Source organism: Felis catus, chromosome A3 (assembly GCF_018350175.1).
Source record: "Felis catus isolate Fca126 chromosome A3, F.catus_Fca126_mat1.0, whole genome shotgun sequence".
Lineage (NCBI taxonomy): Eukaryota > Metazoa > Chordata > Mammalia > Carnivora > Felidae > Felis > Felis catus.
Window position 1 is genome coordinate 80,949,027 of NC_058370.1, and position 14,981 is coordinate 80,964,007.

The 14,981-nt window shown below is 37.2% G+C and overlaps 1 protein-coding gene across 4 annotated transcripts in view; it reads right to left on the bottom strand.

Moving 5' to 3' along the window:
* Positions 1–14,981, bottom strand: part of WDPCP (WD repeat containing planar cell polarity effector) — a 381,708-nt gene that overhangs the window by 18,666 nt on the left and 348,061 nt on the right. For all 4 annotated transcript variants that reach the window (XM_045054268.1, XM_045054270.1, XM_045054269.1 and 1 more), the window contains one exon: positions 12,464–12,543. In XM_045054268.1, the coding sequence (XP_044910203.1) occupies positions 12,464–12,543 (80 nt within the window). The remainder of the gene's footprint in view (positions 1–12,463; positions 12,544–14,981) is intronic.

The following is a 14,981-nucleotide window of genomic DNA, read 5'->3' on the forward strand; positions in this document are numbered from 1 at the left end:
AGCTAGGTGATCAAAGGGTATCCCCCTAGGTGGCAGCTGCAAAAACTGGAATGCCAAACAAGTGCACAGTTCATTTCCAGGAGATATAGGCAACCTGGAACGAGGCAAGTACAATGACTGTCACTGTCAAAATGACAGAATCCCACATCCAGATATTGGTTGTTCCAAAATAACTCAAGTTCTTCAATTACATTTCTCTTTGTTATTTTTTTAATGTTTGTTCATTTTTGAGAGAGAGAAAGAGTGCAAGCAGGGGAGGGGCAGAGAGAGAGGGAGACAGAACCCAAAGCACGCTCCAGGCTCTGAGCTGTTAGCACAGAGCCTGATGCTGGCCTTGAACCCAGGAACCATGAGATCATGACCTGAGCCAAAGTCAGATGTTTAAATGACTGAACCACCTAGGTGCCCCTTCAATTACATTTTTTAATACCATGAAGGAAACTATATTAACCGCAGTGATACAAAAAGCTGTAGATGTTTAAACGTATACCACTTGATGGCTTTGGAGATATGTATACACCTGTGAAACCATCATTACTATAATTGCCATAAACTTATCTATCACTTCCAAAGGTTTCCTCCCATACCCCCTTTGTTGTTTTTCCTTTTTTCCTTTGTGGTAAGAGCACTTATAATACCTACTCTCTCAGAAAATTTTAAAATACGGTATTAAACATTACAGGTCACATACAGTAGATCTCCAGAACGTTTTGCATAAATTAAATTTTGTACTCTTTGACCAACAGATTCCCATTTCCTCGTCTCCACAGCCCCTGGCAACCACCATTCTACTCTCTGCTTCTATGTATTTGACTATTTTGGACTCCACATATAATTGAGATCATGTCTTGCTTTTTTTTTTAAGTTTTTAAATTTTATTTTGAGAGAGAAAGCACAAGTAGAGGAGGGGCGGAGAGAAAGGGACAGAGAGAGAATCCCAAGCGGACTCCATATTGTTGGTGCAGAGCCCAGCATAGACTTTGAACTCATAAACCATGAAATCATGACCTGAGCTGAAGTTAACCGACTGAGCCACCCAGGAGCCCCAAGATTTGTCTGTGTCTGGCTTAGTTTACTTAGCTCATGTCCTTTAGGTGCATCCATGTTGTGGCAAATGGCAGGATTTCCTTTTTTAAGGCTGAATAATATTCCTCTGTATACTGAGAGTTGTAATTATTTATAAATTTTGGGTATTAACTTGCCCTTATTTAATATTTGGCCTGTAAATATTTTCTCCCATTCTGTGGGTTGCCTTTTTATTTTGTTGAGGACTTCGTTTTTGTAAAGAAGTTTTTTAGTTTGATATAATCTCATTTGTCTATTTTTGCTTTTGTTGCCTGTGCTTTCGGTGTCCTATCCAAGAAATCATTGGCTAGTCCAATGTCTGGTAGCTTTTACCCTAGATTTTCTTCTAAGACTTTATTGTTTCAGGTTTTGAGTTTAGGTCTTTAATCCATTTTGAGTTGATTATTCAAAATGGAGTGAGATAAGGGTCCAGTTTCATTTATTTACATGTAAATTTCTAATTTTTCTCCCAGCATTTATGGAAGAAATGGTCTTTTCCACGTGTGTATTTGTGGCACCCTTACTGAAGATCAGTTGATTCTTATATGCATGGACTTAGTTCTGGTGCTCTATTCTGTTTCATTAATTTATATTTCTGTTTTTCTGCCCATACCATACTGTTTAGATTATTATAAATTTGTAATATGTTTGAATTGGGCAGTATGATACCTCCAGCTTTATTCTTGATCAAAATTTTTTGAGCTATTTGGGGTTTTCTGTAGTTCCAAAAAAATTTTAGTATTGTCTTCTGTTTTTGTGAAAAATGCCATTGGGGTTTTGATAAAGATTGCATTGAATGTACAAACTGCTTTGGGAAGTATGAGCTTTTTTTTTTTAAATGTTTATTTTGAGGGGGAGAGAGAGAGAAGGACAGGAGGAGGGGCGGAGAGAGAGGGAGGCCCAGAATCCAAAGCAGGCCCCAGGCTCTGAGCTGTCAGCACAGAACCCAACACGGAGCTCAAACTCACGAACTGTGAGATTATGACCCGAGCCAAAGTCAGACGCTCAACTGACTGAGCCACCCAGGCACCCCAGGATGAGCTTTTTTTAAACAAATTTTTTAAATGTTTATTTTTGAGAGAGGTAGGGGAGAGAGAAAGACAGAGACACAGAGCACAAGCAGGGGAAGGGAGGAGAGAGAGTGAGACACAGAATCTGAGACAGGTTCCGGGCTCCAAGATGTCAGCACAGAGCCTGATGGGTGCTTAATGGGTGCTTGAACCCATGAAATGTGAGATAATGACCTGAACCAAAGTAGGATGCTTAACTGATGGAGCCACTCAGGTGCCCCAGGAAATACAAGCTTTTTAACAATACTGAGTCTTCTAGTACATAAACATGAGATGTCCTTCTATGTATTTGTTTTGTTTTTGTTTTGAGAGAGAGAGAGAGAGAGAGAGAGAGAGAGAGAGAGATTGTGTGAGCAGGAGAGGGGCAGAGGGAGAGGGGAAAAGAATCTTAAGCAAGCTCCACGCCCAGCATGGAGCCTGACGTGATGCTCCATCCCAGGACTGTGAAATCATGACCTGAGCAGAAATGAAGAATCAGATGCTTAACTGACTGAGCCACCCAGGCACCCCATTTATTTCTTTTTAAATTTATTTCTTTAAATAATGTTTATTTTTGAGAGAAGGAGATAGAGTGTGGGTGGGGGAGGGGCAGAGAGAGAGGGAGACACAGAATCTGAAGGAAGCCCCAGGCTTTGAGCTGTCAGCATAGAGCCCTACATGGGGCTCAAACTTACGAACTGCAAGATCATGACCTGAGCTAAAGTTGGATGCTTAACTGACTGAGCCACCCAGGTGCCCCCTTTTTAAATTTCTTAAGTCAGTGTTTTGTAGTTTTACGTGTATAAGGGTTTTACTCCTTGGTTAAATTTATACTTAAGTATTTCTTTTTTAAAAAATATTATTGTAAATGGAACTGTTTTTTAAATTTCCTTTTTGGTAGGTGGTTAATATATAGAAATGTAGTTGATTTTTGTATGTTGGTTTTGTATCCTGTGTTGTTACTGAATCCATGTACTCTGTTTTTTGTGGAGTCTTTAAGGTTTTCTACATTTAAGATTATGTTATTTGCAAACAGGTAGTTTCACTTCTTCCTTTGCAATTTGGGTGCCTTTGTTTACTTTTTGTTTTTAATTGTTCTGCCTTATACTTTAAGTACTGTGTTGAATTGGAGAGGGGGGAAGTGGACATCCTTGTTTTAGAAGTTAAATGTGATGCTTTCAGCTTTTCACCATTGAGTACGATGTTACCTGTGGCCTTTTCATAAATGGCCTTTATTGTGTTGAGGTGCATTTGTTTTAGTACTTGATTTGTTGAGAGTTTTTTCTTTCTTACCATGAGAAGGAGATGAATTTTGTCAAATGCTTTTCCTACGTGTACTGAGATGATTATGTTAATTTTATCCTTTGTTCTGTTAAATGTGGCATGTCACATTTACTGATTTTTCTATGTTGAGCCATCCTTGCATTCCAAGGATATGATTCTTTTAATGTGCTCTTGAACTAAGTTTGCTAGTATTTTGTTGGGGATTCTTGCAACTATGTTTGTCAGAGATGTTTGACTTGTAGTTTTCTTCTCTTCTGGTGTCTTTGTCAGTCTTTGGTATCACAGTGGTGTTGGTCTCATAGAATAGGTGGAAGTGTTCCCTCTTCTTTGACTTTTTGGAAGTGTTTGGAGAGGACTGGTATTAATTTTTTTGATGATTGGTAGGATTCACCTGTGAATCCATCTGGTCCTGGCCTTTTCTTTGTTGGAAGGTTTTTAATTACTCCTTTACTTTTCTCATTTGCTATTGGTCTGTTCAGGCTTTCTGTTTCTTCTTGATTCAGTCTTGTTAGGTAGTATGTTTGTAGGAATTTTCCTATTTCATGTAGGTTTTTCAAGTTACTGGTGTATAATTTTGATAATAGTCCCTTATGATCCTTTTTATATCTGGGGGATCAGTTGTAATGTCTCCTCTTTTGTTTCTGTTATTATTTGATTCTTCTCTCTTTATTTCTTAGTCTACCTAAAGGTGTGTTGACTTTATATTTTCCCAAAAGAATTCTTAATTTCATTGTTTTTTAAAAGTGTATTCCTATTCTCTATTTCAGTTCGAATCTCTATTACTTCTTCCTTCTGCCAACTTCATGATTAGCTTGTTGTTGTCTAGTTCCTTGAGGTATAAAGTTATGTTGTTTATTCTACATTTAAAAAAAAAAAAGCTTACTGCTATAGCCTTGCTTGTTAATACTATTTTTGCTGCCTCCAATATGTTTGGATATATTGTGTGTCCATTTTTGTTTCTTTAGAGATATTTTCTTATTTTCCTTTTGATTTCATATGTGACCCAATAAATGTTTGAGTATGCTTTTAAAGTTTTGAGTATTTGTGAATTTTCTCATTTTCTTTTTATTACTCATTTCTTTTTATTTTTCTTTTTGATTATTGGATTTTCTTTTTTTTTAAATTTAAATTTTAGTTAATATATAGTACAGTATTGGCTTCAGGAGTAGAATTCAGTGATTCATCACTTACTTAAAACACCCAGTGTTCACCACAACAAGAACTTTCCTTCATATCCATCACCCATCTAGCTCAACCCTCATCCACCTCCCTCCATCACCCTTAGTTTGTTCTATATCATTAAGAGTCTTGTGTGGTTTGCTTCCCTTTCTTCTTCTCTCCCTTCCTATATGTTCATCTGTTTTGTTTCTTAAATTCCACATATGAGTGAAATCATATGGTATGTGTCTTTCTCTGATTGACGTATTTCACTTAGCATACTACATTCTAGCTCTGTCCATGTCACTGAAAATGGCAAGATTTTGTTCTTTTTCATGGCTGAGTGATATTCCACTACACATACATATGTATACATATATATGTATGTATGTATATATATATACAAAAAAATATTTTATTTTTCCAATCATCAGTCAGTGGACATTTGGACTCTTTCTATTGTTTGGCTATTGTTGCTAATGCTGTTATAAACACTGGGGTGCATACACCCCTTCAAATCTGTATTTTTGTATTCTTTGGGTAAATACATAATAGTGTCACTACTAGATTGCAGGTTAGTTCTATGTTTAGGTTTTTGAGGAAACTATACTGTTCTCCAGAGTGGCTGCACCAATTTGCCTTTCCACTAGTGGTGCAAGAGGATTCCCCATTCTCCACGTCCTTGCTAACACCTGTTGTTTCTTGTGTTGTTAATTTTAGCCATTCTGACAGGTGTGAGGTGATATCTCATTGTGTTTTTGATTTGGATTTCCCTAATGATGAGATGTTAAGCATATTTTCATATGTCTGTTAGCCATCTGGATGTCTTCTTTGGAAGAGTGTCTGTTTATATCTTTTGCCCATTTTTTCACTGGATTATTTGGTTTTGGGGTATTGTGTTTGATAAAGTCTTTATAGATTTTTAGATATGAACCCTTTATATGATGTGTCATTTGCAAATATCTTCCCCCAATCTCACTGGTTGCCTTTAAGTTTTGTTGATTGTTTCCTTCACTATCCAGAAGCTTTTTATCTTGGTGAGGTCCCAGTAGTTCATGTTTGCTTTTGTTTCCCTTGCCTCTGGAGATATGTCTAGTAAGAAGTTGCTATGGCTGAGGTGAAAGAGGTTGCTGCTGCTTTTCTCCTCTAGGATTTTGGTATTTTCCTGTCTCACATTTAGGTCTTTCATCTTTTTTGAGTTTATTTTTTTGTATGGTGTAAGAATCAGTAATCAAAAATCTTCCAACAAACAAGAGTCCTGGGCCAGATAGCTTACCAGGGGGAATTCTACCATATATTTAAAGAAGAGTTAATACCTATTCTTCTCAAACTGTACCAAAAAACAGAAATAGAAATCTTCCAAACTCATTCTATGAAGCCAGCATTACCTTTTTTCCAAAACCAGACTAAGACTCCACTAAAAATGAGAATTACAGGCCAATATAATATCCCTGATGAACCTGGATGGCAAAAATTCTCAACAAGATACTAGCAAATCAAATTCAAGAGTACGTTAAAAGAATTACCATGATCAAATGGGATTTATTTCTGGGCTACAGGGCTGGTTTGGTATTCACAAATCAATTAATGTGATACACCACATTAATAAAAGAAAGGATAAGAACCATATGATCCTGTCAATAGATGCAGAAAAAGCATTTGACAAAAATACAGCATCTATTCTTTTTTTAAAAAGTTTTTTAGGGGCGCCTGGGTGGCGCAGTCGGTTAAGCGTCCGACTTCAGCCAGGTCATGATCTCACGGTCCGTGAGTTCGAGCCCTGCGTCGGGCTCTGGGCTGATGGCTCAGAGCCTGGAGCCTGTTTCCGATTCTGTGTCTCCCTCTCTCTCTGCCCCTCCCCCGTTCATGCTCTGTCTCTCTCTGTCCCAAAAATAAATAAACGTTGAAAAAAAAAATTAAGTTTTTTAAATGTTTATTTTTGAGAGAGAGAGAGAGAGAGACAGAGCATGAGTGGGGGATAGGCAGAGGGAGAAGGAGACACAGAGTCTGAAGCAGGCTCCAGGCTCTGAGCTCTCAGCATAGAGCTAGATATGGGGCTTGAACCCACGAATGGTGAGATCATGACCTTAGCTGAAGTCAGATGCTTAACTGAGTGAGCCACCCAGGTGCCCCCAGCATCCATTCTTAATAAAAACTGTCAACAAAGTGGGGATCACTGGAACACACCTCAACATCATAAAGGCCATATATGAAAGACCCACAACTCATATCATCCTCAATGGGGAAAACCTGAAGAATGACCTAGAATGTATTATGCTAAGCTCAAGCCTTTCCCCTATAGTCAGGAACAAGACAAGGATGTCCACCCTCACCATTACTGTTTAACAGTACTGGAAGTCTTAGCCTCAGCAATCAGGCAACAAAAAGAAATAAAGGGCATACAAATTGGCAAAAAAGAAGTCATACTTCCACTATTTGCAGGTGACATGATACTCTATGTAGAAAACCAAAGACTCCACCAAAAAATTGCCAATACATAAATTCAGCAAAGTCACAGGATATAAAGTCAACGTGCAGAAATCTGTTGCATTTCTATCACCAATAATGAAGCAGCGGAAAGAGAAATCAAGGAATCAATCCCATTAACAATGCACCAAGAACAGTAAAATACCTTGGAATAAACCTTACTAAAGAGATAAAAGGTCTGTACTCTGAAAATATAGATTTATGAAAGAAATTAAAGAGGACAAAAAGAAATGGAAAAGCAATCCATGATCATGGATTGGAAGAACAAACTTTGTTAAAATGTCTACACTACTCAGTGCAATCTACACATTAAATGCAATCCCTATCAAAATACCACCAACATTCTTCACAGAGTTAGAAAAAACAATCCTGAAATTTGTATGGAACCACAAAGAGCCAGAATAGCCAAAGCAGTCTTGACAAAGAAAAAACCAGAGGCATTGTGATTCTGGATTTCAAGCTATATTACAAAGCAGTAGTGATTAAGACAGTATGGTACTGGCACAAAAACAGATGGAAACAAGAGAACAGAATAGAACAGATGGAAACAATGGAACAAAATAGAAAACCCAGAAATGGACTCACAGCTATACAGTCAACTCATCTTTGACAAAGCAGAAAAGAGTATCCAATGGAAAAAAAAGACTGTCTCTTCAAATGGTGTTGGGAAAACTGGATGGTGACATGGAGAAGAATGAAACTGGACCACTTTCTTATACCATACACAAAAATATTATTACTGTCTAATTTCATTCCATTGTGATCAGAAAAGATATTTAAAATGATTCCGGTCTTTTTAAATTTGTTAAGACCTGTTTTGTGAACTAGTATGTGATCTATCACGGAGAATGTTTCATGTGCACTTGAGAAGAATGAGTATTTTGTTTTGGGGTGGAATGTTCTATATATGTTCAGTTTCCATTTTGTCTATAGTGTCATTCAGTTCTGCTGTGTTACTGAATTTTTGTGTGTGTAGATGATCTATCCATTATAAAGAGGTGGGTATTGAACTATACTACTATTTTATTACTGTCTACCTCTCTTTTCATATTTGTAAATGTTTGCTTTATATGTTAATATGTATTGACAGGTATATAGTTGATGTTGTGCACATGTTTATTTATAATTGTTAAATCTTCCTGGTAAATTGACCTTTTTATTGTTATGTAATGTCCTTTGTCTCATGATAGTTTACCAGTTAAAGTCTCTTTTGTCTACTGTAATGACTCCTCTCTTTTGGTTACCTTTAGCCACCCTTGTACTTTCAGGCTATGTGTATTTTTAAATCTAAAGTGAGTGTCTTGTAGACAGCATGTAGTTGAGTCTTTTTAAATTTTTTAATCCATTCAGCCATACTATCTTTTGATTGAGGAATTTAATCCATTTACATTTAAAGTAATTACTGTGATAGGAAAAGACTTAATATAACTATTTCATTAACTGTTTTCTGTTTTGTAGTGATTTTGTTTCTTCTTCAACTTGTCTTTCTTTGTTTGATGATTGCAGCAGCAGCAGCAGTATGCTTTGATTCTTTTCTCTTTATCTTTGGTGTATCTATTGTGCCTTTTGTTTTTGTAGTTACCACTGGGCTCACTTCAAACATTTTCTAGTTAAGGCAGTCTGTTTTAAGCTAATAACAACTTAATTTTACTTATGTGCAGAATGTGTACACTTCTCTCACATAAACTTTGAGTTGATCTAGATTTTACTTCTTTCTATGTTGTGTTCCATTTTAGTGGTGATAGTTATTCTTAGTACGTTGGTCTTAATTTTTGTATACTAGTGTTAAAAGTGATTTACATGCCACTATTAAGTATATCCTTTAACAGTGACAGTTCATATGCTTTTATGTTATTGTTTACTTTTTTCTGTTTGTTTCAAACTGAACTCCCTTTAGTTTTTATTGTAAGGCACATCTAGCATAATATACTCCCTCAGGTTTTGTTTGTATGGGAGACTCTCTCCTTTATTCTTAAAATACAGTTTTGTCAGGTAAAGTATTCTTGGTTTGTACTTTTTTTGTTTCAGTGCTTTGAATATATCATCCCGCCCCCCCCCTTTTTTTTAGAAAAAGTTTTAATGTATATTTATTTTTGAGGGAGAGAGAGAAAGAGTGTGAGTAGGAGAGGGGCAGAGAGAGAAGGAAACACAGAATCTGAAGCAGGATCCAGGCTCCAAGCTGTCAGCACAGAGCCTGACATGGCTGAACTCACCGTGAGATCACCTGAGCTGAAGTTGTACACTTAACCGACTGAGCCACCCAGGCACCCTTCATCCCTCTCTCTTTTGACTTACACAGTTTCTGTGGAGAAATCCACTGATAGTCTTAGGTGCTATTCCTTGTTATAGTCCCTTGGTGTGACAAGTCATTTTCTTTTGCTGCTGTGAAAATGTTTTCTTTTTACTTTAGACAATTTACTTGAACCTCTTTGGGAACTTTTGGGCTTCACAAATTTGGATGTTCATTTTCCTGCTTATATTTGAGATGTTTCAATCACTGTTTCTTTAACTTTTTGGTCTCTCTCTCTCTCTCTCTCTCTCTCTCTCTCTCCCCTTCTGGGACACCTATAGTGTGAGTATTCATTCTTTTGGGGTATCATATTAAGTCCCATAGGGTTTCTTCACTTTTTCACTTGTTTTTTTATGTTTATTTTTGAGAGGGAGTGGGAGTGGGAGAGGGGTGGGGGGGCACAGAGGTTCTGAAGTGGGCTGCATACCAACAACAGAGAGCCTGATGTGGGGATCGAACTCATGAACCATGAGATGGTGACCTGAGCTGAAGTTAGACGCTTAACTGAATGAGCCATCCAGGCACCCCTCATTCTTTTCTTTTTTGTTCTTTTAAATTTGGAATTTCAAATGACTTGTCTTTGAGTTTGTTGGGGTTTTTTCTGCTTAATTGATTCTGCTGTTGAAGTTAATGGAATTTTTAGTTTTATCATTATATTCTTCAGCTCCAGATTTCTGTTTTTTTTTTTTTAATAGGTTGGTTTTTGTTTGTTTGTTTTTGAGCTTCATCATTTTGTTCATGTATTGTTTTCCTGATTTTCTTTAGTTATCTGTGTTCTCTTTTAGCTCATTGAACTTTTTTTCCTTTTAAATTTTTATTTATTTTGAGAGAGCAAGCGAGTGGGGTTGGGGCAGAGAGAGAGGGAGAGAGAGAATCTAAGCAGGCTCCACACTGTCAGTGCAGAGCCCGATGCAGGCCTCAATTTCATGAACTGTGAGATCATGACCTGAGCTGAAATCAAGAGTCAGAGGCTTAACTGACAGAGCCACCCAGGTGCCCCTCACTGGGCCCCCTATCTATCTATCTATCTACCTACCTACCTACCTACCTATCTATCTACATTGAGCTTTGTAAAGATGATTTTATTTGGAATTCTTTGTCAAGCAGTTTGTGGATTTCCATTTCTTTGGCACTGGTTACTAGAACTTTTTGTTTCCTTTGGTGGTACTGTGCCCACTTCTTTGTGACTTTATAGCCTTGCACTGGTGTCTGTGCAACTAAAAGGAGCAGGGACCTCTTCCATTCTTTACAGAGTGTTTTTGGCAGGTAAAGACCTACTCCTGCAGGTCCCCAGATAGACAAGCCTGCCTCCAGGATTGCAGTGGAGCAGAACCAGGGCCAGGTCATGGGGCTACTTCCTGGTCTACAGTTAGGTTACTGGTTGGCTGATTTATCATTGGGGGCATCATCAGGCATAGCTTATGCTGCTTGCCCAGGTGGAAAGGCTACTTCTGAGTCCACAGTTAGCCCGCCTATTACTTGGGACATAGATTGGCATGTCTCTTCCCAGGTCCCTAGGTGGACCAGACTGGCTGTGGGATCACAGTTGAGCAGTTGGAACTGAATATGGGGTTGCTTCTAGGTTTGCAGTTGGGTCTGTAGTCAGTGGGCCTATTAGTGGGGTTACAGGCACATGATGACATTCCTGCCAGGCCCGCTAGTGTAGATCCATGTATATGGAGTGATAGAGCTGGTCAGGTCCTGGGGCAGGGGTATGCTTTCTCAAAGAGTCCTCTGTCTTGGGCTCCATTGTGCTCTTGCAACTTTCTTCCTGGATTTTGAAGCCCCCACAATGGTACTTATGTTTGTGGATAGTTGCCAAATTGGTGTTTATGAGGAGGGGAGAATGAGGGTTGGAGACCTATTCTGCCATCTTGCTAGCAACCATCAACTAGCTGCTGGCCTTGTTGAATACTATAAACTCCACATTTTTCTTCAAATTCAAAAGAAAAAAAATTGGAAAATGCCATTTCTTTCCTACATAGAATCATGTATCTTTACTAATGCCAAAAACATAGCTCTAAATTTTTTATTCAACTGTTCATCCTTCATGAGAACCATTCTATTGAAATTTTTATTTTACAGGTGAGGACAACAAAAGAATTGAAGTAATAGTATTTTGGGTTGGGGTTGGGACCATACATAGGCCTTGTGGCATATCCTTGGTAGACCTCAGTTTATAAAACAACAGCAGTAAAGTAAGTGCTATATGCCTGGCACTATACGATACTTCTTAAAAGTTCTTTTTCCTTCCTGTCCACTTGCCTCAGAAGTTGCTCTTATGCACTTCTTTCTCTGGGCTATGTAGGAAAAAAAAACCCAAAAACGTCATAAAAAGTCTCTTAACTCCACATGCCTCTCTTGTCCTTCTCCATATCCTTTTTTTGTTCCAACTTCGGCATTTCAAAGTTTCAAAGACTTTAGTTAAGCAGAAATGACCCATTTTCAGGGAGAAAGGTAAGAAAATAAATAGGCCAAACTAAGATTCATCTTTAGGGGATAGTGAAAAGGGAACATAGTGTGAACATTCAAATATTAACTACTTTTGTCTCTTCACACACAGTCAACTATGTGTTATTTGTACTTTCTTTTTCTATAAATGCTCACACAGTTTCTTCTACATGTTGAAATTCTTTGAAGGCCATCTGCTCAGCTGAATATCTTGGCTAGAAGTGATTGCTCTATTACCTCCTCATGCTTATTTGGGGTAGCACTTGTAGTCTAACTTACTGTGTACATTTCTTTCTTACTAAATTAGGTAAGAATGAAGCCATTTTTCTCAGTGACCGTCAGAACCTGTCTTATCAAATTGTAATCTCTAAGCCAGAAGTATACACATCACTGGCAGCTTGTTGGAAGGTCAGAATCATGGGCTCTACTCAAGACCTATTCAGTGAGAACCAACATTTTAAGAAGATCCCCAAATTTATTTGTATAATCATTATAATTAAGCCTTTGTTAAAATAAGCTTAGTATTTTACACTATATTTACCAAGAACTGTCTTATAACACACCAACTAGAAATGCTCAGGGATTTCTTAGTTTTATTCATTTACTGGAAGCTCTTGCCAGCCATAATATTGTTATTCTGTTATGCTTTAAATACTTAGAGTAACTTGGATACCATTACCTTCTTCATTGCAGGTCTTAGTCATCAAAGATTCAGCACAGGTGTCTTTTTCAAGTTCATTTCTTCTGTCAAGTACTTCTCTGTTGTTTTTTTTTTTAATTGGAAAAAGGATTAAAAAGAAAATTATAGGGTTAATATGTCATAGAATTTTTTCAATTTTCCCATCATTAAATAATTTACAGGACATTTTGAAAAGCAATTAAATTCAAATTTAAGATACAAATAAAATATTTTACATACACAATTTTCAAAAGAAGTAGTGGAAACAAAATGTGACATTTTACTGGGGTATTACAGGATTAGAATGGATGGTAAAAATTTCCTATTAAATACATTTTATTTTCCTGATTTTAAAAGTAATTTATTACTACAGAAAAATTAAAAAAACACACACACACACACAAAACAATAACATAATTCAGATTTCCAGAGTTCTTATCTGGATAATTAGCTTCTATATGTAAGCATCTTTAAAAAAAATTTTTTTTAATGTTTATTCATTTTTGAGAGAGAAAGAGAGAGCGTGCGAGCTGGGGAAGAGGCAGAGAGAGGGAGACACAGAATCCAAAACAGGCTGCAGGCTCTGAGCTGCCGGCACAGAGCCCGACGCAGGGCTCAAACTCACAAGCCATGAGATCATGACCTGAGTCGAAGTTGGACGCCCAACCAACTGAGCCACCCAGGTGCCCCAAGCATCTTTTTAAACAAAGCTGAGATAATACTATCTTATAAAATTTTATATAGCTCTCATACAGTTTTTGTCACGTTTTGTATGTAAATTATTACACATTAAAATGGACTATTTTTTTTTAAATGGACTTTTAAAGATGTAGGTTTTAGGGGTGCTGGGTGGCTCAGCCGGTTGAGCATCGGACTTTAGCTCAGGTCATAATCTCATGGTTTGTGAGTTCAAGCCCCGCCTGGGGCTCTGTGGTGACAGCTCAGAGCCTGGAGCCTGCTTCAGAGTCTGTGTCTCCCTCTCTCCCTGCTCCTCCCCTGCTTGAGCTCTGTCTCTCTCTCTCTCAAAAAAATAAAATAAACATTAAAAAAAAAAAAAGATGTAGATTTTAGGGGCACCTGGCTGGCTCAGTCAGAAGATTATGTGACTTTTTTGTTTTTTCTTTTTAAAGTTTATTTATTTGAAAGGGGGAGTGGCAGACAGAAGGAGAGAAGAATCCCAATCAGGCTCTGCACAGTCAGCACAGAGCCCAATGTAGGGCCGGAACTCACAGACCATGAGATCATGACCTGAGCGAAGATCAAGAGTCAGAGCTTAACTGATTAAGCCACCCAGGCACCCCAGAGCATGGGACTCTTGGTCTTAGGGTCATGAGTTTGCGCCCCACATTGGATGTAGAGATGACTTAAAAATTTTTAAAAGAAAGATGTAGATTCGATGAATTTAACAGATGTATAGATTTGTGTTACTGCTATCACAATCAGAATAAAAATAGTTTCAGCATGTGAAAAAAAAAAACTCCCTCATACCTAACAGTCACACTGTCACCTCTATTAGTAAGCCTAGGAACCACTAATTTTGCTAGCTTGTCATTTCATGTTCTTAACAGTATCCTTTGAAGAGCAAAAGTTGATGAAGTCTAGCTTGTCAAATTTGTTTTTTTATGGATTGTACTTTTAGTGTCAGTTCTGAGAATTCTTAGACTAATACCAGATCATGAAGATTTACATAAATGTTTTCTTTTAAAAGTTTTATAGTTTTACATTTTATATTTTGATGTATGATACATTTAGGGTTAATTTTTTAATAAGGTGTGAGGTTTACTTTGGGGCTCATTGCTTTTATACATAAGATGTCCAGTTGTTCTAATACCATTTATTGAAGAGTATTCTTCACTGAATTGCATTTGTACTTCTGTCAGAAATCAGTGGGGCATATTGCATAGGTTTATTTCTGGATTCTCTGTTCAGTTTTATTCTGTCAATCTGTCCTTTTGCTAATACCACAATTTTTTGATTGGTATAGATTTAGAGAAGGGCATGGCAAACCATAGTCCATGGGAAATTAAAGTGATGCCCATTTTTGTAGATAAAGTTTTATTGGAACACACCCACACCCATTTATTTCCATAATATCAATGGCTGCTGTTTTATTTTAACAGCAGACTTAAGTAGCTGTGACAGGGATTGCATGATTTGCAAAACCTAAAACATTTACTAAATGACCCTTTATAGAAAGTGTTTGCTAGTTCTTGCTTTAGAAAAAGTCTTAAGATCATGCATGGTTTTTCCAACATTATTTCTCTTCTTCAAAATTGTTTTCGGTATTCTAATTTCTTTGTCCTTTTATATAAGTTTTAGAATCAGCTTGTCCATATCTACACAGAATCTTTCTGGGATTTTGATTAGAATTGTTTTAAAACTTTAGATCAATCAGAAGACAACTGATATGTGTACCATATTGAGTTTTTCAGTCCATAAACATGGTATGTGTCTCCATTTATTGTGGTCTTCTTTGATTAGTGTAAGCAGTATTTGAACCATACTTTAAAACTCTCTC